The following is a 27,331-nucleotide window of genomic DNA, read 5'->3' as shown; positions in this document are numbered from 1 at the left end:
GTCCCCTGCTTTTCTCGTGCCCTGTCCTCTGCCGGGTGCGTCTGTCTGCGGCCTGCTGCTGGCCCTTGTGGGCGGTACGGTGGGTCGGGCTCTGGGGTTCCTGTCGCTGGCCGGCTTGGCTGCGTGGGGGCGGTGGTCCCTGGTTCCCTGGGCACCACGCCTCCTGTTTGTGGGTTGGGCTCTCGGGGGTGATGGGGCCGTGCTCTGGCTCCCACGCACTCTGGGAGTCGAATGTATTGTACATGCAAATTCACATATGCTCACATACGTACACAGGTACCTACGCTCCCACATACATACACAAATACAGTACATATTTACCTACCTAATGTTCGTACATCCACACGCACATTCAATATACAAACATACACATACTGTACATATACATTCACTGTACAAACACATATACACATTCTGTACATATACAAGTACATATGCATACTTACACTCATGCACATAATCACGTTGCATCAAACATATATTAACGTTGTTGCCCTAGGGTAAACTGGGTGTAACACATGGCACACTGACAAAGCTTAACCTATTGTGACTATAACAATCTACAAGGTTAATGTAGGTTGCTTCTCTTTCTCCCCCTCCATTTTTCTGCATTCTTTCGTATCTCAAGTTATCATTACGTATATGTATTGTTGCATTTAAACAACTGTATTGTTGATAATAAAGGTAAATTATTGGTATTGTTCATTATCAATAGCGCTATTTCTATTGGTATTTGTATTGATCCATTTGTAGTGTAATAATGCTCATGGTTATTTCTGTATTATTTTTTATTTTTCGCTAACTGCTTATTTGCTATTACTTTTACCATCATATTTGTACATGTCATATTTGCTGATGTTGCTCTATTGTTGTTGTTGTTGTTGTTTGCTGTTGTTGTTTTTGTCTCTCTGTCTAATCCCCCTCTTGTCCCCACAATTTCCCCCTCTGTCTTCTTTTTTTTTCTCTTTCTATCCCCTCCTGCTCCGGCCCGGCTGCACTAAATGATAATATAAATACATTTAATAAAGTCAAATACAAATAAGGCAACAAGAGAAGTATCCTACACTTCTCTTTTGTAAAGTAAATCTGAACAGCCGACATGGGCATCTACATCAACTATATGATTTGCCTGAGAAGCTGGACAGGACATAAAAAAAAAAAATAAAAAAATAAATGTTGACACCCCTGGTCTAGGGGGTTTATCTTATGTTTTCAATATGATAATCCCATCTTTAAAAAGTAAAAATGTTTACAAGTGTTTTAAATAGCTGGTTTCAACCAAATCCACCAATTAATCAATCAATCAATCAATCAATCAATCAATCAATCAATCAATGTTTATTTATATAGCCCTAAATCACAAGTGTCTCAAAGGGCTGGGCAAGCCACAACGACATCCTCGGTTCAGATCCCACATAAGGGCAAGGAACAACTCACAACCCAGTGGGATGTCAATATAAATGACTATGAGAAACCTTGGAGATTATATAATATTTCGTTTTTTAGTGCATGTAAAGTGTGTGTGTATGGGGCCGTGACGTTAGGTTCAGTGTGGGATGTCTTAGGATGTTAGGAGTCTTGTGTATGGGGCCCAGAATTTGGTGCTACGCCCCTGGGTGTGTGTCCTCTAACCGGTATGTTGATCCAGGTTTGAGCCCGAGAGTCACCGCTGTTCCTGGGGTCCAGTGTGAGGGTCAGCAGGGCGTCTTTGACCAGAATGGACACGGCTCTCAGGATGAAGGAGGCAAACAAGTTCATGTGGATGTTGTTCCTCATGCAGTGCAGCTTCCTGGTGCAGAGGTGACAAATGTTTGAGATCGTGACTTCTGCATGCTCCGTTCAGCATGCAGCTACAATATATAAGATATTTCGGTACCACTTTAGCATGGGGAACATATTCACCCTTAATTAGTTGCTTATTAACATGCAAATTAGTAACATATTGGCTTTTAATTAGTCATTATTAAATACTTATTAATGCCTTATTCTGCATGGCCTTATTATTCAACCAGTAAGCCATTAACTAAGAGTCTTCTTTCTTTCTTTCTTTAGTTTATTTCGAACATGAACACACTTACAGTATAATACATCACACAGTTTCATATCATTTCACTTTACATCATGTCCGAAAAGGAGTAGGAAGAGGCAAAGCTTACTTAATCCTACCACTTTCCCACTTCAGAGCATTTACAAATATATAGAATCATTTACTGACCTTTTTATAATAAAATAACATCTGTGAATTAGTATACACAACAGTTTTGTAATATGTAATTAATTAATTCAGTCATTATTAACATACTAAGATGAAGAATATCTTAATTCCTCAATAACCTCAGAATTATTGCTTATTAGTAACCCTAGCCCTAACCCTAACCCTTATATGTTCCCCTAGTGTCATGTCTGTGTTGATCATGTTTTTGTTTGGCCATGTGCTGTTTGTTTTTTGGATGCTTTTTAGTTCCTGGTTGTGCACTCTTGTTTGTTTTGTTTCCATGACTACTCATTAGTTTCACCTGTCTCACGTTTTGCACTCGCGCACCTTTCACTAATCATGTCGGTATTATTTAAGCTTACAGTTGCCAGGCAGTCTGCCTGGCGACATTAACACTGTTACTCCTGCTACCTCTGCTCACGTCATGCCATGCTACCCCCTTGATACTCATGCCTGTTCATAGTTATGCTTCATGCCATGCCACGTAAGTTTTGTTTTTTCATGTCACAGACAGCGAGTTTTGCTTCATGTTCATAGTTTCTGCCTTTGTGCAAGTTTTTGTTTTCTTAGCCGAGTTTATCTCCGCCTGTGAGCGCGCCTTTTGTTTGTACCCCTTTTTGTAGTTTGTTATAAATATGCATTTACCTTCACGCCTTGCCCGCTCCAACTTTCCTTTGCATTCCGGGAAAACAAAACACCCCATAGTTCCCTTCTTGACACTTAGTGTCTAAATAACTCTAAATGAAGTCTTTGTTACGTAGAAAATGTTAGTATGGGGAACCAATTCACCATTAATTAGTTGCTTATTAACATGCATATGTTCCCCATAATAAAGTGTTACCGATATTTCATATATTTATAGTTTCCTTTTCCTTCCTTTTTTCAGCCCCTCTTATATCGATGAGCTTTCTTTCTACCGCCATCCCTTTTCCATACCGCACTATGGCTTCTTTTCTAATGACATACAATGCAACATTTCACTGCATTCATAACATTCCATTTCTCCCTACTGCTCAAACCCCTATTCAGTCCATGGTCTACCTGAAAGTGATGAGGATTCCCAATGCCAGTAGCAGAGCTCCCAGAGAGAGCGAGTATCCCACGGTGTACATGATCCGAAACTGGCTGAGGATGCGGCCATACTGCTGCTGCAAAATAGCGGAGGTGGCGTTGACAGCAATTCCACGAGATGCATTTCACACAACATACAGAGACGTGCAAGAAGAACAGATGGGAGGTATTCCACCCGATAAATCACGTCATGTAAGTCAAAAGTCCTTTCATTAGCCACCCATCTGCCCATCTGACTTAAAGCGGTTTTAAAACATGTAACGAGATCGGGACTCACACACGCATGCAGTGACACACACACACACACACACACACACACACACACACACACACACACCTCACCTGGCCAGAGTCGTCCTCACACTCGCTGGTATTTCTTTGTACCCATCTACCATCTTTACTGCAGAATATGTAGACCAAACCCTGCTGGACTGTTCAAACGGACACAAAAGGCAAATATTGCATGAGGAAGACAACAAGGAGACAAATCAAACAACGCCGTCTTGAGCCGACTCATTTGAGAAGTGAACTCATTTCATGTAGGGGTGTCCCGATGTGATACTGATGTTCAGTATCAGCCAGATACAGTGGTGTGCCGTCAGGGCCAGCAAGGCCTTCTATGCTGGCCTAACATAACCACTATCATAATTAAAGATAAAGGTAATTTTTTATTTACTTTCCCTGAACAACAGTGCTGTTGTTTTTAGGTTATAGAATTTTAATCCAATCAGAATTCAGCTTGCTTATGTTGCCATGCTGTACCAAATCTGCCGGGGGCCTTCAGAATCAACAATGCGGGAGTCCGTGCACTGTAAGTGAACGGGGACATACAGTTGATAGACAGTTGCGATAGTAAGGCCTTCTAGCTGCTAATATTGTGATGTTATGAGCTAGGTAACATAAGAACTTCATTACCCAGCATGCCACAGTGGTGAAGAGCATGCGCAGTAGCCCTGTTTAGGTTGTTAAATGTAGCCATGCTGGATGTTTTTGATGAGCACGCTGTGGAGTAAACGTTAAGAACTCAGCCAACACGCCTCGTCTGCATCTTTTATGATTAGACAAGACAACACATATATTTATATTTGCAAGGCCATTTTCAAGAGGGATATTCAAAGAGAAACTACATCTTGTCTGACGATGTCGGCCAACTCCGGAAGCTCCAATGGGTTTTGCAGATTGTGAGTTCAGATATTTTATTTCTTTGTTTTTTGCAATTTTTTAATTTTGACAGTACCACATAAGATATGTCATAATTGCTGATGCCGGTTTATTGATTTTTAAATGCGCCCAGAAAATAACTTGTTTTGTACACAGTTGATGTGTTTCAATAACCAGTAGTGCGTAAATGTGTTTCTGTATAGTATTTCTCCAGAAATGGTCATGTGGTGACATAAATGATGCACTGCAAAAAGTCAGTTTTCAAAAACAAGAAAAAAAAAATACAAAAAATAGTTTTTTTTTTTTTAACTAAGCAAAATTATCTGCCAATAGAACAAAAAAATGTGGCTTGTCAAGACTTTCCAAAACAAGTCCAATTAGCTAACCTCAATGAACCCAAAAATACCTTAAAATAAGTATATTCTCACTAATAACAACTGTACTACTATAAGAGTACGTATTTTCTATTGTTTCATTTAAAATAAAACAGCAAAGTCCATTTGGCTGTCATCTGTTATAATACGAGACACAATTGTGTCCAAGTCATTTTTTTTTCATGCTTGAAATAAGAAACTATTATCTTATCAGACAGAAAATAAGCAAATATCACCCTTATTTGAGATAATTAATCTTACTTAGATTTCAGTTTTTGCAGTGTAGTATTTTGAGAGGTAATCATTAGACAAAGGACATCACTGAAGGCCTAGGTGGGAAACGCATGGCCCGCCAATGGCCAGATATCAGCAAAAAACCAAGTATATCGGATGATATCGGCTTGCATCTAAACTGCAGCACAAGCAGTCCTGCAGCGTATTTACTTGTGCAAAGTTCGACAGCCACTTCACTTAAACGACATTTAGGTCTTGTTTTTACTAAGATCTAAATACCTCGTGCTAAACAGCACGTGCAATCTATAAAGGAGTGTGTACTATTAGCAGTGATGGGCAAGCTACTTGGAAAATGTAGTAAGCTAAGCTACAAGTTACTCTCGAATAATATGTAGCTAAGCTACATGGGACGAATTGTAGCAAGCTACACTTACAGCTACACGGAAAAAGTAGCTTGCTACATTTAACTGCATTTATATCTATGGGCCCACATGTATAATATCAATGTTAATGTAACTGAGAGTGTACAAATGCACCCAATAAGGATCTGTCACATAGCTGGGGATACCCTACAACTACCTGTAGGGGTCCCCGCACCCCACTGTATGTATTTATTTCAGTTTGCCTTTTCTTTGGCCCACCCCTATAATGTTATTCATTGTCCCTGTCTACAGTAGATAAAACACAGCATCTGACATATGTGTTGTTTGGGAACAGTTGATAATGATTATGTGCAGTAACACTTTTCATGAACCTAACTAACCTTAAAGCAGGGGTGTCAAACGTACGACCCGAGGGCCGGATCAGGTGCACGAACAGGTTTTATCCGGCCCGCAGGATGAGTTTGCTAAGTATAAAAATAAACCTGCATTTTTTTATGAAAGAAACCGCTGTTCTAATTGTGTCCACTGGATGTCACAATAGCAATTCTTTGTATCTTTGTAGATGATGCTACATATGTACAAAATAAACCACATGATGTTAGTACATCAGTCGAGGAAAATGATCACAATACATAAATAACATGCTGTAATTGGATTTAGATATCATTTTTTTTTTATCTTGATAGATTAAAAATTAACACCAACATTATCACATAATTCATTCAGAAAGTATAAATAACGACAAATAAAGATAGAATACTATTAACCGCAACAGGTAATTGTAAAAAAAACAAACAACAACGTTATGATTTGTACAATTTCAGAATGTGCTTGTTCTATTTTTAAACAAAGAAAACAATCTGAAGTTGTCTTTATTTTTAAGTTATCGGGGCGTGATTTTACCAGTCCATGTGTCCCCCGCTTTAAAATGAGTTTGACAACCCTGCCTAAATGTGTGTTCCTAAATTTGGGTTGGGCGTTTTAGATGAAGAGAGCAGTTTAGTTGTACAGTATGTTATGGTTTGGTTTAAACAGTTAAAAACTAAGGTTTTGGGCATTGTTTTCGCAAATCGCATACATTTGTCTAAATATGGCCAAGGACACGTATTGATGTGGGGTTCCTACACTACATCATCACTAAAGGAGCATTCTAATCTCTTTTTTTGAGTCGTCCTTCCGTCTCCGACTCCCTTGTCGTCATGTCTATTATAATTTTGCTTCCTGGGTTCAGTTCATTTTCAGTTTATTTTGAACATGCATTGTAATTCATCACATATTTACAGTTGTTTCATTACAGCACGTCCGAAAAGGATTAGGAAGAAGCTGAGCTTATTTAACCCTACCCCTTTTCATACCATAGCAATTGTATCCTATTCCCTTGTTCTCCGTAACATAACGGTGAACAATTACATAACAAATAAATAATATACTATAGTAAGTAAACAAACATTAAATACATAAATAATCGTTGTCTCAATAAAAAAAATAAGGTAACACTTTAGTATGGGGAACATATTCACCATTAATCAGTTGCTTATTAACATGCAAATTAGTAACATATTGGCTCTTAATTAGTCATTATTAAGTACTTATTAATGCCTTATTCTGCATGGCCTTATTATACAACCAGTAAACCATTAATTAAGAGTTAACTAACCCTAACCCTAACCCTAACCCTAACCCTAACCCCAACCCTAACCCTAACCCTAACCCTTATATGTTCCCCTAGTGTCCAAATAACTCTAAATTAAGTATTTGTTACTTTAATAAGCAACTAATTAATGGTGAATATGAAGTGTTACCAATAATAATAACAATAATAATAAATTAGAAAAAAAATATAGAAAAAATTCTTGAAAGATACCGTATTTTTCGGACTATAAGGCGCAGTTTTTTTCATAGTTTGGCCGGGGGTGCGACTTATACTCTGGAGCGACTTATGTGTGAAATTATTAACACATTACCGTAAAATATCAAATAATATTATTTAACTCATTCACGTAAGAGACTAGACGTATAAGATTTCATGGGATTTAGCGATTAGGAGTGACAGATTGTTTGGTAAACGTATAGCATGTTCTATATGTTATAGTTATTTGAATGACTCTTACCATAATATGTTACGTTAACATACCAGGCACGTTCTCAGTTGGTTATTTATGCGTCATATAATGTACACTTATTCAGCCTGTTGTTCATTATTCTTAATTTATTTTAAATTGCCTTTCAAATGTCTATTCTTGGTGTTGGGTTTTATCAAATAAATTTCCCCTAAAGATGCAACTTATACTCCAGTGCGACTTATATATGTTTTTTTCCTTCTTTATTATGCATTTTCGGCAGGTGCGACTTATACTCCGAAAAATACGGTACACTAAATTAATAATGAATATTTTTCTTAACTAAACTGTCAATAAATATAAAGTTTAAATGAAAATACAGCTTCACCACTTTAGTCATAATTTCTGCGCTTAAGAAATTGTCTTTGACTTTAGCTCCAGACTTGTTCTGTTTGTTTAAGATTGTCATTACTGACACAAGTGGTCCATATGGACCACAGCTGGGAAACATATTTTTTGGCGGCCCTCTAGAGCAGAGGTTCTCAAATGGGGCTCCGCGTACCCCTGGGGGTATTTGAAGGTATGCCAAGGGGTACGTGAGATTTTTTTTTAATATTCTAAAAATAGCAACAATTCAAAAATCCTTTATAAATACAAATAAAAACCTATCTTTTTTTCCAAATAGTTCAAGAAAGACCACTACAAATGAGCAATATTTTGCACCGTTATACAATTTAATAACTCAGAAACTGATGACATAGTGCTGTACTTTACTTCGTATATATGCTTTTTTCCTTCTTTATTGTGCATTTTCGGCCGGTGCGACTTATACTCCGGTGTGACTTATACTCCGAAAAATACGGTATTTATTGAGATTGACATGTTGACCAAATAAATACTAACTGCATCATTTCTGACTATAAGCTCATGCTACGTCTTTGTTGAAAAAATGCTTTGTTGGGAGATTAAATAAAATGGTGCTTTTAATAAACTTTATACTTTCTTTTTTTTAGCTAACTAAAATGCACCCCCCGCGACCCCAAAAGGGTAGAAAATGGATGGATGGATGGAAAATGTTGTGAAATTTAGTCGACTGAAACTAAATCGATTTAGAATTTCTAAAAGACTAAACTCAAATTAAAAAAACTGCTGTCACAAACAACACTAAATTCCATCTTTTCCCGGTGTAATTTAAAACAATGAAGCAAAGTAAGCAACAAACTGCCACCGTATCGTCTGGGGGAAATTTCTCTAAGTATCTCAACTCAAAAAGTCCAGTAGTGCGTTAAGCGCTTGACAGTTAAATTAGTCACGTCTTCATTTTATTAGTTCTACCTGACCACATGACTGCCCTCGGCATCGTCTCTGCAAAGACACTGCACAGAATAAAGGCGGAATTATACTACAGCGTCACGGCACTGAGCCCCCCCCACCGCCCCTCCTCCGAACCCTCCGGCCGAGCTTGACGTGCATCTCCAAACAAATCTAACCTTGCGTCATCATGAATATAATTGTTTTCAGAGGAGCGTGAACAATAAAAGTGACTGATGTTCCACATTCATCAGTTCCAGCAGCAACAATCATCTGGATGTTGCTTCAGTCAACAGTGTTCACGACTTCTACGACGCGGGAGGATAAATAGCTCGTCAACAAGAGCTGTGTTTGCTCACCCTAAAAAAACTAACAAAAAAAAGCAAAAAAAAAAAAAAACGCCCTCGGGCAATTGAAAATCAGGCGCTCAACCCGTGACTAAGAACTCTAACAGGATCAAGACGGCGTCAGAATATATACTTACAGCATGTGTATACAACGTTTTGGGTGTTTTTTTTTAGATGGCTTTGTAGGCGGAATTGATTGTATGTATCCCCATTACCTGCATTGTTAACCGCCTCTTACTTGCCGTTTTTCGCTCTTTAGAATGCACAGAAGAAAAGATGTGTCATGTGTTTGTGGATGATGAACAGTGACATTCCGAAAAAAAGCATTTCCTCAATTAATGTGTTGATTTTATTTTATTTTATTTTATTTTATTTTTTTTTTTTTTTTGTCCTGTCCAGCTTCTCAGGCAAATCATATACCTGTAGTTGATGTAGATGCCCATATTGGCTGTACAAATATACTTTACAAAAGAGAAGTGTGGGATACTTCTCTTGTTGCCTTATTTGTATTTGACTTTATTAAATGGATTTATATTATTATTTGGTGCAGCCGGGCCGGAGCAGGAGGGGATAGAAAGAGAAAAAAAAAAAGGAAGACAGAGGGGGAAATTGTGGGGACAAGAGGGGGATAAGACAGAGACACAAAAACAACAACAGAAAACACAACAACAACAACAATAGAGCAACATCAGCAAATAGAATATGTACTAATATGATGGTAAAAGTGATAGCAAAGAAGCAGCTAGTGAAATAAATAATAATTCAGAAATGACAATGAGCATTATTACACTACAAATGGAGCGATACAAATACCAATAGAAATAGCACTATTGATAATGAACAATAACAATAATTTACCTTTATTATCAACAATGCAATTGTTCAAATGCAACAATACATATATGTAATGATAACTTGAAATACAAAAGAAAGCAGCTAAATGGAGGGGAAGAAAGAGAAGCCAGCCATATTAACCTTGTAGATTGTTATAGTCAAAATAGGTTAGGCTTTGTCAGTGTGCCATGTGTTACCCAGTTTAATCTAGGGTAGAGGTGTCCAAACTAATTCCATTGAGAGAAATTAAAGCATGCGGGGGCCATTTTGATATTTTTCATTTTCAAAACCAATACAATATATAGATTTTTTTATACCTTTAGGGCTCCCCTCAAGTTTGGTCCCAGGGACGTGAAAGGGTCTCAGTCATTAAAATGTTAAATCAGTCATATATATATATATATATATATATATATATATATATATATATATATTTAGAACTTTAAGTATATCTGTCGATATAAAGTTATTTATTTCTTCAAATTCAATACTTTTTTGGCAAATCCATTTATTTGGCAAAAACACAAACATATCCAGTCTTTTAATAATATATAATCAATATACAACAATAATATATATTTTTTGAGCAATGACTGTAAAAAAAAAAAAAAGTCCCACTAAAATTCTTGGGGATCCAAAAGTGTCCCACTCATGAAAGTGTTAAAAATAAGTCATACATTTTTTTTTTCCAATGCTTGAGTCTCTAGATCAACTTCAGATCTATCTGCTGTTTCTAAGTTTTCATTATTTTGTAATTTTTTTAGTTAGTTTGTTTATTTTATACCCTTTTTGTCAAAGAAAACTCAGTTTTTTTTACGGCAAACACATAAAATACGCAATATTTTCCCCAAAAAATACTTTATTTTTGATGTGAAGTAATTGGAGCTTTAGATAGGTCACTAATTCAAAACATTACCTTTGATTGATTATTATTTTTTTTAATAATTACATTTTTAAATGGAAAAAATGCCTGCATGGCAGCTTTGTGTTATTAGAGACAAAATTTAAACTTTTTCTCGTTAAATTTCACCTGTTTGCTGTTTTATTTCACATTTTGATGTTCAATTTTCTTTTTCAGTAGTATTTGTAAAGGGTGCCAGGGGCCGTTAAACAAAGTAGCTGGGGGCCACAAATGGCCCCCGGGCTGCACTTTGGACACCCCTGCCCTAGAGTAACGACGTTAATATATGTTTGATGAAACATGATTATATGCATGAGTGTATGTGTATATGTACAGTATGTGTATATGTATGTTTATACAGTGAATGTATATGTACAGTATGTATATATGTATGTTTGTACAGTGAATGTATATGTACAGTATGTACATATGTATGTTTATACAGTGAATGTATATGTACAGTATGTACATATGTACAGTCGTGCTCATAAGTTTACATACCCTGGGAGGATTTATGATTTCTTGGCCATTCTTCAGAGAATATGAATGATAATACATAAACCTTTCTTCCACTCATGCTTAATGCTTGTGTGAAGCTATTTATTGGCAAACAACTGTGTTTACTCTTTTTAAATCAAGATGACAAAAGAAAGTACCCAAATGACCCTGATCAAAAGTTTACATACCCCAGTGACTTTGATCTGATAACATGCACAAAAGTTGACACAAACAGGTTTGAATGGCTAATCAAGGTTCCAATCCTCACCTGTGACATGTTTGTTTGTAATTAATGTGTGTGTATAAAAGGTCAGTGAGTTTCTGGGCTTCTGAAAGACCATTGCATCTTTCATCCAGTGCTGCACAGATGTTTATGGATTCTGAGTCATGGGGAAGGCAAAATAATTGTCGAAGGATCTGCGAGAAAAGGTAATTGAACTGCATAAAACAGGAAAGGGGTATAAAAAGATATCCAAGGAATTGAGAATGCCAATCAGCAGTGTTCAAACGCTGATTAAGAAGTGGGAAATGAGGGATTCAGGTAGACCAGCAAAGATTTCAGCCACAACTGCCAGGAAAATTGTTCGAGATGCAAAGAAAAATCCACAAATAACTTCAGCTGAAATACAGGACTCTCTGAAAAATTGTGGTGTGGCTGTTTCAAGATGCACAATAAGGAGGCACTTGAAGAAAAATGGGCTGCATGGTCGAGTCGCCAGAAGAAAGCCATCACTCCAAATTACTTTGTTCCCGAAGTTTTGAGGCTTGTCTCTGTGCTGTTTGGCGTAATGTAAGCGGGATACTTTGTGACATTTGCGCAGAAATGGCTTTCTTATGGCGACTTGACCATGCAGCCCATTGTTCTGTATGTTTGTACAGTTTGTAACAATTTTGGTATCAAATGCGTTGATTTGAATGATAACAAACTGTGAACGGTGTCCTATCAAATCAAGCAAGGTTACTGATTTTTAAATGCCTTCACTTCTGTAAAGTTTTGAAATTGGTCAGATAAAAAAAAAAATAGCTGCATTTGTACGCATTGAAGGAGATTTAAAAAAAAAAGTGATCTGATGAAGAGCGCTCTCAAAGTGAACACATTCTATGAATTTGTGTTTTGGTGAATAGGTTCTCTGTCCATGTTTTCTCTCCCATGATCTGTCATGAATAGAACACATGGGCTCGTATCACAAGTTACAAAACAGACATACACCCACATACAGTGTCTCCAATGTGCACAGAGATGTTTTTGCAATGGTCTAAATAGTGAAAACTGCTTGTAAGAGTCAGCCAACAATGCATGCATGAGATTCATATACCGTATTCTTCCTATAAAGCAGTGGTCCCCAACCACCGGTCCGTGAAGCATTTGCTACCGGGCCGGTAAGAAACATGAAATAATTTATAAAGGACTGCATTTTCTCCGACTTAACTTTGGCCTGTCCCACTAGACCAGGGGGGTCAAACTTGTTTTCATTGAGGGCCACACCGCAGTCATGGCTGCCAATAGAGGGCCTCTTGTAGCAGTAAATAATTAATGAATTTGCCTCTGAATTTAAATATAAAAAAAATCGGTGGATTTGACCACTGTTTTTTACAGAAAAAAACTGGCAGCTTAGATGCCAGAATTTTACTGTAAAATATATGGTGTTATTTTATTATTATATTACTGCAAATAGAAATACAATACCGTTGTTTAATTTTATTTTGGCAACTCAGATGCCAGTTTTTTACCATAATAAAATGTGGTACCATAAACTCATCAACCGTGGATTTAAAAAAACAAACAAACTGACAGCTCAGTTGACAGAATTGTACTTTAAAAAGACAAACATTGGACGGGTTTTTTTCAACTTACAGTAATATGCTGTAAAAAACTCCCTAAATGTTACAGTAAAATCTATTGGTCATTTTTATAGTGTACAATTTGATGGATAACTTGCTTCGAAACCATAAGTTAAGCATATATTAAGTATTTATTTGGATTTTTACCATAAAAGTTAGATACTATAATATTTGTTGCAATATTGGACACTATTTTTTTTTTTCCTGTTAAACTTGGGAAAAAACAACCTAATACCTTTAGTAAGAAAATAAGAAAGTAAAGAAAGAAAATTTAAGGTATTTTATTGACACATATTATTTCCAAGCTTTTGCGGGCCATATAAAATGACGTGGAGGGCCAGATCTGGCCTTGAGTTTGACATCTGTGCACTAGACACACCAATGTTGTGCAATAAAACTCCTCATAGGAATTTGCCATTTGTTATAACTTTGTGACATGATACAATGCACATTAATGAACACAACAAATATAAATGTGACAGATTGTAGCCAAAGGCTGATTTCCCTCAGCATTTCATTGCAAAGAAACAAGCCCAGGGCTCCCACTAATTCAGCCTTATAGTGAGTTGTATTTTTCACAAGTGGGAAGCCGGTCCCTGAAAATAATGCCTACATTAAACCGGTCCGTGGTGCAAAAAAGGTTGGGGACCACTGCTATAAAGCGCTCTAAAAAGTCCCAAAACCGCCAACAATGCTTTATTTAAATGCCGTGACCTGCAAAAATAACTAAGCTATAGCAACATTGTTACTGTAAGAGCTAACACAGAGGAACTACTTTTCTGGTGTAGTGACACATAGCCTTGCTGAGCTGCTAATAACCTTGGTTGTGACCCCGTCGTAAAATAAAGAATAAGGAAGAGTTGGAGTTAGGGATGATGTTTGATAAGAAATTATCGAGTTCGAGCCTATTATCGAATCCTCTTATCGAACCGATTCCTTATCGAGTCCAGATAGGTTGTTGTATATGGAAAAAAAAACACACAATATTTGGTTTAACAAAAGCTCACTTTTATTATTTAAGAAAAAAATGAAATCTAATAAATAAATAAATATTGACTGTTACCCCCCTAAAAAAAAAAAAAATATTGACTGTTGTTACCCAAAGTATATTAAGTGGGATTTTTCAGAAAAACAAATATATACAGTAACACAAAAACAACCTGTCTCTGTGATCACTATAGGTGTATAAATAATAATATAGTGTTAAATAAAATCAGTCTCGTGGGCACAAAACTGAAAATAATACAGCTCTCCAAAAAGTGCACTTCTGCTGCTATTTGACATAACTGTTTGTTATGATGCTTTGACCTTTTTGCACTTTATTTCTTTATTGGAAGAAAATTCTATGAAGAGAAAAGTTGTTTGCAAAGGTGGTTACAATGCAAAAAAAATTAAAAGTTAAAGCTAAAAAAAGAAATACACTTTATTGAGTTAACATTATTTCTTTAAAGGGGGAAAGATGTGATGTTATGAGCTAGGGCAGGGGTCGGCAACCTTTACCACTAAAAGAGCCAATTTGACCAGTTTCACAAATTAAAGAAAACAATGGGAGCCACAAAAATCTTTTGAAATTTAAAATGAAATAACACTGCATACAAAGTTTTTGTTTTGTTTTGTGCTATGTATAAACCAAGGGTCTCAGACCCGCGGCCCTCACCTTAATATGAAAATATATAAAATATATAAAACAACTTTATCACTCTTACTAATAACGCGCCACACTGTGAACCCACACCAAACAAGAATGACAAACACATTTCGGGAGAACATCTGCACCTTAACACAACATAAACACAACAGAACAAATACCCAGAATCCCATGCAGCCCTAACTCTTCCGGGATACATTATACACCCCCGCTACCAAACCCCGCCCACCTCAACCGACACACGGAGAGGGAGGGGGGGAGGGGGGTTGATGTGTGGGGGAGCAGGGTTGGGGTGGGGGCGGGGTTTGGTGGTAGCAGGGGTGTATAATGTAGCCCGGAAGAGTCAGGGCTGCATGGGATTCTGGGTATTTGTTCTGTTGTGTTTATGTTGTGTTAAGGTGCAGATGTTCTCCCGAAATGTGTTTGTCATTCTTGTTTGGTTTTGGTTCAAAGTGTGGCGCATTATTAGTAAGAGTCTTAAAGTTGTTTTATATGGCCACCGTCAGTGTAACCTGTGTAGCTGTTGACCAAGTATGCCTTGCTGTCACTTACGTGTGCGAGTAGAAGATGCATACAACAAAAGGCTGGGTTAGCACGCTGTTTGTATAGACTGTAGAGGGCGCTAAATGCTGAACCATCATGGCACGCCCTTATTATTATTGTTAGGGTGAAAATCGGTGAATATTGTTCCCGGGAGTTTACTACGAGAGGCACGGAAATCTCCCGGGAAAATCAAAGAGCCGCATGCGGCTCCGGAGCCGCGGGTTGCCGACCCCTGAGCTAGGGAATATAACAACTACACTACCCAGCATGCAACGGGAGTGACGAGCATGCGCGGTAGCCCCGAAAAGTGTTGTTGCATGTCGCCACCCGGCAGCTAAGAATGAGGTTATGAGCACGCTGTGAAAGTAAACGTCAAGAACTCAGCCAACACACCTCGTCTGCATTATTTATAATTAGACAGACAACTCATATACAGTGTGATTTTGTTTTGTTTACAAGGAAAGAAAAACAAAAGTTAAAAAAGGGAGATGTTGTGTATATATATGTATGTGCTGCGGTTAATTTAAGAACGTTGCGACAGCTGCCGTAAAGGAGGTGCGTTGCTAGCCTGGTTGCTATGTTTCCGGTTGGTCATAGAAGTGTTCGTCATGTTTGTACCCTGCTCAAATCTCTCAGTAAAGTTATTCATTGGATTATACCTTTTTGTTTTGAACTTTATTACACCGTGGAGCACTTTTTCCGGTCCATTGTTTTTCCTGCTTTCCCTATCTGCGCCTAATGACTGAGCTTCGTGACGTCATTTCTTGTGATGTCCCACGGGGCATTTCTGGTTGGGACAGGATTCGTTCCCAGGGATTCGAATAAAGAACCAATTCTTTTTCTTTACTATAGTGGTCTCGATAACGGGTACCGGTTCTCAAAAAGGGATTCGAGTCCGAGGACTCTGTTCTTTTCTTATCGAACAACCGGGAAAATCGGTTTCGAGTATCATCCCTAGTTGGAGTTGCTTCGGCTGTATTGAAAGCTTTGGTCACAGGGTGTCTGAGGATCGAACCCACATCCTTCAGGTTGGGAGACGACCACTCCACACCCTGAGCCATGATGACTTGTGTTGACATCTCACATGAGGATTGTGGATGACGGGAGGAAAAAAAAGTGTAGTTCGCCTTTCCAGTAGGGAAGGAATTCATATGGCCCCATTCCTGGGTAGATTTCCCATGAGAGAAAGGAGGGGGCGAAGGGGTTATTCCAGTGGTTCTTAACCTCGTTGGAGGTACCGAACCCCACCAGTTTCATATGCACATTCACCGAACCCTTCTTTAGTGAAAAATAAAATGTTTTTTTGTTTTTTTTCAAATTCAAGACAAAGTTATATGTTTTTTTTTACTAGTGCACAAAATGAACCTTGTTCAAAGAACAAAACCAACACAGTGCATGAACTGACAACAAATTACACACCTGCAAATCAGATGGAAAATTAGAGGGAACATTGTTTGGGGGTACCCATAATACTTAGACTTAGACTTCCTTTTTATTGTCATTCAAATTTTAACTTTACAGTACAGATACGCCGATAGGGAGAAGTTTTTATTTACACGATAAGTCTGGTGTGTCTTGACCGCTACGGCAGAGGCTCTGCCGAACCCCTGAGGCCGACTCACCGAACCCCTAGGGTTCGATCGAACTCAGGTTAAGAACCACTGGGTTATTCATTTTGCAATGCAGTCAGCTGAAAATGACGGACAGCGCCACTTTACACAGCAACTGACGCCGTGGTCAAAGTTGGAATTGCCATAAAACACATTTTAATGTACTCAACACTTGACTGCCATCTGGCGGCTAAAGCGGATAGTGTAATTTGTCACGTTCCATGTGTCAGGTAAACCGTGACAAATAGGGCCACATAAATCCCCTTCCTACGGTGTGTTTTACCATTATCACTGGTAAGCGTGTTTTTAGTTAAAACGATGGTAAACATTTTGTTTGAAGTTTAAAGGAGGGTATTAGTATAGTACCGCGATATTAATGAGTCATTTTTGGTACGATACCGTCTCTGATACGTACCGGTCCCGCACCCCACAGTGTGTAGACAGAAAAGGGAGAACGGACACATTTTGGCTTAAAAACTAACGATAAAGGTGAAACGATGAAACGCCCTCGGGAGGAGGTGCTTTAAGACATGGCTAGCTACCTAGCGGCTAAAGTCCATCCGCCGTCAGTAGTGTTTTAGCTACTTCCAAATCACTAATCCTGGTCTCCATGGCGACAAATAAAGTACGTTTCTTACAAGTATCATCCCTGCAGGACGAGGAATAGCTAAACATGCTTCACTACACACCGTAGCTCACCGGCGTCAAAATGTAAACAAACGCCATTGGTGGATCTACACCTGACATCCACTGTGATGATACCAAGTAAAGGCACGTATCTAGTCGATACTACTATGATTACGTCGATTTTTTTTGGCATCACAACTTCTTCTTTCGTTTTTTAAAAATGTATATTGTGTTTATAAACTCAGGAAATATGTCCCTGGACTTTGAATACGACCAATGTATGATCCTGTAACAACTTGGTATCGAATCGATACCTACATTTGTGGTATCATCCAAAACTAATGTAAAGTATCCAAACAAAAGAAGAACAAGTGATTTTTTACATTTTAACAGAAGTGTAGATAGAACATGTTAAAAGAGAAAGTAAGTAGATATTAACAGTAAATGAACAAGTAGATTAATAATTAACTTTCTACCGCTTGTCCTTAATAATGTTGGCAAAATAATAGAAAGGAAAATGACACAATATGTCAGCAGACTAATTAGGATCCTTTGTTTGTTTACTTACTACTAAACGACAAGTTGTCTTGTATGTTCACTTTTTTATTTAAGGACTTAACTGCAATAAGAAACATATGTTTAATGTATCCTAAGATTTTTTGTTAAAATAAAGCCAATAATGCAATTTGTATGTGGTTCCCTTTATTTAGAAAAGTACCGAAAAGTACCAAAATAATTTTAGTACCGGTACCAAAATATTGGTATCGTTACAACACTAGTGTAAAGCGACAAAAACATTCAATTTCCGTTATTTCCATGGTGAAAAAATGGTTTCCAAAGCCAAACAAATCAAATGTCAACCAGCGTCTCAGAACCGATCAGGTTCTACTTTAGTCTAATAGTGTGGACATGTATGGGTCATGCTTCTCTCTCCTCATGATTGTACTTCATTACTTAAAATTACAATTTTAGGATGCTGTGCAAAAATACAAAACTGACCTTTATGATGCCAAGGCAAAAACCAGGGGCAGGACACATTGACTGTGGTTCCAGGGAGTCCATCAGGCCAGCAGACATACTGGTCAAAGGTCCTGTTACACACCACCCCTGAAGAGGCGTTGGAATGTTAAGACTCATCCATCCATCCATCCATTTTTCTACCGCTTGTCCCTTTTGGGGGGTGCTGGTGCCTATCTCAGCTACACCAATGGGCCCCATTCAGCAATAAGTTCCTAACTTTTCCTCTTATGTTTCTTCCTAAATTATTTCCTAAGAGGAGTCCATTCAAATTCATGACGTGTTCTTAAACGGCCCGATTGTTCCCACCTGCTGTTCTTAAGTTGCTGAATGCCAAATGGTTAGCGCGTGCGTGTCTATCATAATTTGCATATAAACACGCCCTTATTTCCCCAATATGCATACATAAACACCCTTAATTTCATAATTTGCATAGGTAAACGCCCTTAATTCCCCATATAAGGGCACAATTCCGGCGGAAAAGCCAAACATCAAACACGCAGAGAAAATGCAAACAGTTTACAGAAGAGACATTCGTATTATCCCGCGGAGGAAATACATAATGTCAAAACGTAAGTTTAAGAAAGGGGGGCTGCTCTCGGTAGCCTGAAGCGTTCAAATAAATACTCGTCACTTCGGGCAAATAGGTCTACATGGAAATCAACGCCCCGGTAATTGATGATTGTGTGTGTGTGTGTGTGTGTGTGTGTGTGTGTGTGTGTGTGTGTGTGTGTGTGTGTGTGTGTGTGTGTGCAGTACAATATATAAGATAATACGCACACGGTATTTTGAAATGTCTATATATTGTGCATTTTGCTATATGTCTGTCTGTCTGTCTTATCTATATCTATCTCTATCCATCTATCTATGCATATATCAATATTTCTATATATATCTATATATATATATATATATATATCGCTATCTATCTATCTATCTATCTATGACATACTTGCCAACTTTGAGACCTCCGATTTCGGGAGGTGGGGGGGGGGGGGGCGTGGTCGGGGGGGGCGTGGTTGAGGGCGGGGGCGTGCTTAAGAGGGGAGGAGTATATTGACAGCTAGAATTCACCAAGTCAAGTATTTCATACATATATATATATATACATACATATACATATATATATACATACATATATATATATATATATATATATATATATATATATATATACATGTATATGTATATATATACATATACATATATATACTTATATATATATATATATATATATATATATATATATATATATATATATATATATATATATATATATATATATATATATATACAGTATATCTACATCTTCAAAATATGCAAACAAAACTGTGTTTAGATAATTGATACTTCAAACTTGCATAAATAAATCTTAAGGAATATAACATAACTTGGCTTCTGAGAGCTTCAAAATGTAATGAATAAAATGCTAAAGTTGTTGATAAACAAGCAATTATTTTAATAATTAAATATGGTCATTTTAAATGAATTATTATGATCATTTAAAATTAATGATTTCAAATATGTTTATTTTAATGTATAATTCTATGGCTGGATGTATTAAGGAGTCAGAAAAAATACAAATAAAAAACAATTAATTTTGATGTTTTTAGCAAAATATAGTAAAAATGTTTTATTTATTTTTTTAAATTAATAAATATATTTATTTTTAGGTAAGATAAACATAATAATAAAATGTATCTCTAGTCTGGATGATTTAGTTCTTGTCACCCTGTTGTCCTCCCGTCATAAAGAAAAGGCTGTCCTCACTCAGGTCCGCATGGAGCTGGAGGGGGCGTGGCCTCCAGCTCCGGCTGAAAATCGGGAGATTTTCGGGAGAATATTTGTCCCGGGAGGTTTTCGGGAGAGGCGCTGAATTTCGGGAGTCTCCCGGAAAATTCGGGAGGGTTGGCAAGTATGATCTATGATATTCATTGAACATTAGACAATAGAGGTAAGGGAACTTGTCACACTTAAGAACAAATAGGCCACCCTAAGAGTGCTCTGGAGCACTCGTAAATTTTGTTCTTACCTACGAACAAATCCCAGCTAAGAAAACATTGGTGAATCCAAAAATCTCCTTAAAAACTTCGTAAGTGGGCCTAAGAACAAAATTTGTTCTTAAGAACGGTTGCTGAATGGGGCCCAATGTGTTTTGTTCACACATCGGCGGAAAGAGTACTCGCCTATAGCAGGGGGTGTGGAGTTTAAGAAGTCCAAACACTGATTCCTGTAGCTGCTCCACCGCTCCTTCAGAAGCTCCAGGGACGTGGTAGAAGACACCTGTCGGAAGAACACATGATGCTCGGCTTGCTCGAGCGCAGTCATGAAACCCATGGACGAGGATGCGAGTGGTACCTTTGTAGAGCTGCAGAGCATGAGCAGGGCCAAGAGGAGACACACCTGGGACATCCCACTGATACTGGAAGGATGGGGGACAGTGGGGACCAGAACACAAAGGAGGAAGCCCCACACATGAGGCGCCCCTGGCCCGATGTCACTGTCAGGCCTGCACATGTGGTGGGGGAGACGCTTGTGAGAGTTGGTGTATGCACAGTATGAAGGAATATCGCTAACCATCACTTTCACAGTCAGCTTGTTTCTTTAGACATTTTAGCTACCGAAAGCTTAAGAAGGTTCATTATGTCTTCTTGTTGAACATACTTTTCAGGTAAAATATTCCATGTATTATCATTATTAAGATTATTCAGAAATCTTGTCTGACTAGAAGAAACTGAAAAGTATCAAAACCAGTGTTTCTGAAACTTTTTTTTTACCAAGTGCCACCTCAGAAAACACTTGGCTCTCCAAGTACCGCATTGGTAATCCATCCATCCATCCATCCATTTGCGCAGGGGGGTCGCTGGAGCCCATCTCAGCTGCACTCAGGCAGCAGGCGGGGTACTCATCGCAGGGCCAACACAGATAGACAGATAACATTCACACACTAGGGACCATTTAGTGTTGCCAATCAACCTATCCCCAGGTGCATGTCTTTGGAGGTGGGAGGAAGCCGTAGTACCCGGAGGGAACCCACGCAGTCACGGGGAGAACATGAAAACTCCACACAGAAAGATCCAGAGCTCGGGATCGAACCCAGGACCTTTGTATTGTGAGGCAGACGCACTAACCCCTCTTTCCACCGTGCTGCCCGCATTGCTAATGTCTTCTGTAATTTCAATTAAAGCCACCGAAGTTGAAACATTAGCTCTGTATCCATACTGGTTCTCAGCGAGTATTCTATTTTAGTTTGCGAAACTCTCTAATCTGTCATTGAACAGTTTTTCAATGATTTTAGAAAATTGTGGAAGTAAAGAAACAGGTCTATAATTTGTAAATTGGTGTTTGTCTCCGGTCTTATAAATTGGTGCAACTTTAGCTATTTTCATTTTGTTTGGGAATTTGCCTGTTTGAAATGATAGCTTGCTAATATACATCAATGGTACTGAGATATCTTTAATAACCGTTTTTTAATCATTTACATTACAATCAATTGAAGTCTTAGATTTGCCATTTTTCACGATTTTAAAGGGTAACATTATCACAATTTCAGAAGGGTTAAAACCATTAAAAATCAGTTCCCAGTGGCTTATTTTATTTTTTCAAAATTTTTTTCAAAATTTTACCCATCACGCAATATCCCTAAAAAAAGCTTCAAAGTGCCTGATTTTAACCATCGTTATATACACCCGTCCATTTTCCTGTGACGTCACATAGTGATGCCAATACAAACAAACATGGCGGATAGAACAGCAAGATATAGCGACATTAGCTCGGATTCAGACTCGGATTTCAGCGGTTTAAGCGATTCAACAGATTACGCATGTATTGAAACGGATGGTTGTAGTGTGGAGGCTGGTAGCGAAAACGAAATTGAAGAAGAAACTGAAGCTATTGAGCCATATCGGTTTGAACCGTATGCAAGCGAAACCGACGAAAACGACACGACAGCCAGCGACACGGGAGAAAGCGAGGACGAATTCGGCGATCGCCTTCTAACCAACGATTGGTATGTGTTTGTTTGGCATTAAAGGAAACTAACAACTATGAACTAGGTTTACAGCATATGAAATACATTTGGCAACAACATGCACTTTGAGAGTGCAGACAGCCCATTTCAGTAAGCTAAATTATTGGTAAACACAGTTTATGTATAATAATTTACATAAAACCGCGCGTAATGAATAAAGTTTTCATCAATTAACATATTCTGTAGACATACCCTCATTCGCTCTCTTTTCCTGAAAGCTGATCTGTCCAGTTCTGGAGTTGATGTCAGCATCTGCTTTGAGTGTCGCAGGATATCCACACATTCTTGCCATCTCTGTCGTAGCATAGCTTTCGTCGGTAAAGTGTGCGGAACAAACGACTGACCATTTTGTCGGCTTTCCCCACAGCCTCGTATTTTGAACAAATTTCGTCCAATTTCTTGCCACTTTCGCATCTTTGGGTCACTGGTGCAACGTGAATCCGTCCCTGTTCGTGTTTGTTACACCCTCCGACAACACACCGACGAAAGTGAGAAAATGGCGGATTGCTTCCCGATGTGCTCCGAGAGCGAATAATAGAAAGGCGTTTAAATCGCCAAAATTCACCCATTTAGAGTTCGGAAATCGGTTAAAAAAATATATGGTCTTTTTTCTGCAACATCAAGGTATATATTGACGCTTACATAGGTCTGGTGATAATGTTCCCCTTTAACTATTTCTTCTGTGTCACATTATTGAGGAACATTGAGTTGGGATTTCTATCTACGGTATCATTATCGTCCTCAGCAATGTTCCCTCTAATTTTTAATGTTTGTGAGCAAACGCACAAACTCCCTGAGCATTCAGTGGAGCACATGTGAGCAACATCAGACGTGCACACTGTGGCCACACCAGCGTCACACCTGTCCCAAATCAGACATCATAACAATTTAAATGTTTTATTAAAAATAATTTTCTGATACAAGTGATTTTGCCTTCTTACAATGACAATAACAAAAACACATGTTTTTCATGACCTATGTGCTAGTATTGTATGTCTGGCTGCGGGTCCTGCCTTTATAAGAAATGTTACCCCTTTCAGAGATTACATTTAGTTCCTGTAACTTTCTGTCTGCAAAATACATATTTTTATTAGCATTTATGAAATCTAGTGACAATATTTCATGAATAATATCCTTAGATTAACATTCTCAATAAATGGCAGTAAAATAAGTTTAATTGAGGAGTCAGTGTTACAACCTGGCATTTACACGTTGTGTGGCGTTGGGGTTGTCCGACTTTTTGTGTGGCCCTAAACGTAACACTGGCCATGAGTGCGTGTGTTGGTGCAGGTGAGACAGAGCGAGCGGCTTCTGTTGAAACGACGGATGACAAAGTTGGTTTAAGCCTGGTTAGTATGGCAGAAAATTCCCAGTTTTTATAGAGAAAAGTTTTTTTACTCATGTTTTTGGTGTGGTTACAAACAGTTTTGCTCAATAAAGTGATTGATGGAATTCCTGTCCGTAAAGTGTCTCTACAATTGAACTGTGTTGACAAAGATTGTTTTATTCATTGGGGCCACTCTTGTTGTCACTTGTCACTCATTGCATTGCAAAATAATACAGAATAAATTGTAATGTGTTTATTTTGTTTAAAGTTCAGATGGGATTTTTGATTTCCTGCGCGTGAGCAGTGCGCAATTGCGCAGGCGCGCACCTTAGAGGGAACGTTGGTCCTCAGTTGAAACTGGGTCTGGAATCCTTTCCTCCAATTTTGGTCCAATATTTACAAAGTAATTATTGAAGCTTTCAACTACTTCCTTCATGTTGTCATTATTTTTGTTTCCGTCCGAGAAGTTTCGGGGGTAATCCCTCTTAGTGCCTTTTTTAATAATGCTATTGAGGATGCCTCATGTTTTTGTTTCTGTCTAATAATTGACTGTAATATTATTTTCTACATTTTCGTAGTATGTTAGTTAGCTTGTTTTTATACTTTTTGTACTTATTTTCTGCCTCTGTAGTTCTTTGTGTTATACATTTTATATGTAATGTATTCTTCTTATTACAATCGTTTTTTAATCCCTTTGTCACCCATGGTTGATTGTTCTTTCTACTGAGTTGTTGGTTAGGACTTATTTTTGGAATCAGCTTGACCTAAGCCTAATGTTTGTTTAATTATTAATAATCTTTGTGATTAACACATGGTTTCATATCATTTGACAAGGTTGTAAACTGTAAGAAAGATTAGATATAATTATTGAAAACGACTAAAATCCAGAGTAAGATTACTTATTCAGTATTAATATTTAAGTGAGTCCCGGGCCCTTCTGTAGTGGAAAAGTTGGACCCGGACGTCAAAAAGATTAAAAACCCCTGGTAAAAAGAAAACTGTTGGTGTGTCGGAATTGTCACAGTCAGTACACACCACGTAATGACTTAATCCAGAAATCAGTGATGTTGATACCCAAGGTAATATTCCATGTTTTATCATTATCATAATTATTAAGAAATCTTGTCTGACTAGAAGAAACTGCAAAGTATCTAAACCAGTGTTTCTGAAACTTTTTTCACCAAGTGCCACCTCAGAACACACTTTGCTCTCCAGGTACCGCCATAAAGACCAACATTATAATACTATTATAATACAGTAGCGTAGTAGGCCTAAGTATTCAATAAAACAAGGCAGTATATTTCATATTTTTGGCCACTCTAACATTATACACACTGCAAAACTGTCATCAACAATGATACCACATACATGTACACATTTACAGACTTTTTATTGGTGAACCACTAGACCAGGGGTCGGCAACCTTCGGCATACAAAGAGCCATTGGAGCCCATTTCCCCCCAAATAAAACCCACCTAGAGCCACAAACTAGCCCCACTAGACCTACTCAGGGGCCTAGTGGTTAGAGTGTCCGCCCTGAGATCATTACCTCCCTGCTTGACACTCAGCATCAAGGGTTGGAATTGGGGGTTAAATCACCAAAAATGATTCCCGGGCGTGGCACCGCTGCTGCCCACTGCTCCCCTCACCTCCCAGGGGATGAACAAGGGTATGGGTCAAATGCAGAGGACATATTTCACCACACCTAGTGTGTGTGTGAGACAATCATTGGTACTTTAACTTTAAACTCTGTTAAATTCCTAAAATGACGATAGCACCACTTATAGTTTCGTGTGCTATAGGACTTATGACATCAAACACTTATTTGATTTATTTCTGGGTATAACAAAGCAAATCATCAAATTATTTTGAACATTAGAAACAAAATACACTGTTCCTTTCCTTATTAATAAATAAAAAAATAAAAATCAACTCATTCTAATGTTCTGTGGCATATTCATTTGACAAACAATTTAAAACAACTACCTAGTCATCAATAAAAACATTAAATTAATAAAAATGTAAATAAATAAAATGTTTCTCTTTTTTGATCCGTCCATTGCTAGGGGTTGACCGCTAAAAACAATACAATTGCATGGCAGCAAGAGATGTCGCGTAAGGGCTGTGACATACATTTCCATCGACAATATATTAAAATGTGTTTTATTTTCATATGATAAGATCCCAGAACTCTTTAAAATAACTTTTAAATTAAAATAAACTAACTAAATAAAATGAAATATAATAGATCAAGTAACCATTATTTGTTGACATTCAGTTTCAAAGCCAAAGGGAGCCACGGCGGAGGCATGAAAGAGCCGCATGCGGCTCCAGAGCCGCGGGTTGCAGACCCCTGCACTAGACGGATGTGATTCTCACAGTTCGAGAATCACCGATCTAGACAACCTGTGCTTCTATTCACAATTGGAAAATATCAGTGGTGCGATGTCACGGCCAGCAAGGCCTTCTTTGCAGGCCTAATCACTATCAGAAGCGCTGACCTACATTTACTACACAATTTCCAGTATTTGTTCCATGAAATTATTTAAATGTATTCCCAAAAGTGTATTATTGTCATTCTGTACCGTCTCTTGGCTGCGCTGCTTCCAGTACGTATGTTTAAGATTTAGTCTTCTACGTGTTGCAATGTCAATGTAATTTGCACAGATTGCAAATTACATCCCGTGAAAAAAAAAAAAAAAAAAAAAATTACATGCAAAAAAAACTAAGCTATAGCAATATTGTTACTGTAAGAGCTAACACAGAGGAACTACTTTTCTGGTGTAATGACACATTGCCTTGCTCACACTACTCCTCCGGCCAGTAGCGAGTAGCCAGCTATTCGCTACTAGTTAGCATGAGCTGCTAATAACCTTGCACGGATTGCAAATTACATTGAATCGTAGCGCTGTTTCTTTACCCAATCAGAGTTCAGGTTCGTCTCACAAGGCCTGCATAAAGGCTATCAATAACGTCAGCGTTTTCCCATCCCTTGATTAGTTGATCAGAACCAAACAAAGCACAATTTTACCAGCTGAATAGCCTGTAACAAACCGCACTTAAAAAACCTCTACAAAAAAAAATTTCAAGGTGGATTTGTTTAGAAAAGGGAGATGTCGACCAACCCCGAAGCTGGTTCGTTAGCTTGTCTCAGTGAATGGAGGGGTTTGTTCACCCCTTCCTGACCAGAATTATGAGCAACTGACAAATAACCTCTAAGGAATGTTGCATACTACTGTTGGCAATGGATGGGTTTTGTCTACAAATAATTAACATACAATTTGTATGAAAGTTTAAC

The 27,331-nt window shown here is 38.0% G+C and overlaps 1 protein-coding gene across 1 annotated transcript in view; it reads right to left on the bottom strand.

Moving 5' to 3' along the window:
• gcgrb (glucagon receptor b) overlaps positions 1 to 21,157 on the bottom strand; it is a 46,562-nt gene extending 25,405 nt beyond the window's left edge. The window contains exons 1-6 of the mRNA XM_061988116.2: positions 21,035 to 21,157; positions 20,863 to 20,959; positions 18,659 to 18,766; positions 3,629 to 3,717; positions 3,257 to 3,363; positions 1,633 to 1,789 (exon numbers count right to left, since the gene is read on the bottom strand). Coding sequence (XP_061844100.1) covers positions 1,633 to 1,789; positions 3,257 to 3,363; positions 3,629 to 3,717; positions 18,659 to 18,766; positions 20,863 to 20,959; positions 21,035 to 21,088 — 612 coding nt within the window. The 5' untranslated portion in view covers positions 21,089 to 21,157. The remainder of the gene's footprint in view (positions 1 to 1,632; positions 1,790 to 3,256; positions 3,364 to 3,628; positions 3,718 to 18,658; positions 18,767 to 20,862; positions 20,960 to 21,034) is intronic.
• Between the last annotated feature and the right edge of the window lie 6,174 nt (positions 21,158 to 27,331).

Source organism: Nerophis lumbriciformis, linkage group LG27 (assembly GCF_033978685.3).
Source record: "Nerophis lumbriciformis linkage group LG27, RoL_Nlum_v2.1, whole genome shotgun sequence".
NCBI classification, from domain to species: domain Eukaryota; kingdom Metazoa; phylum Chordata; class Actinopteri; order Syngnathiformes; family Syngnathidae; genus Nerophis; species Nerophis lumbriciformis.
Note: the sequence above shows the minus strand (reverse complement) of the source record. Positions and strands in the feature narration are given on the sequence as shown.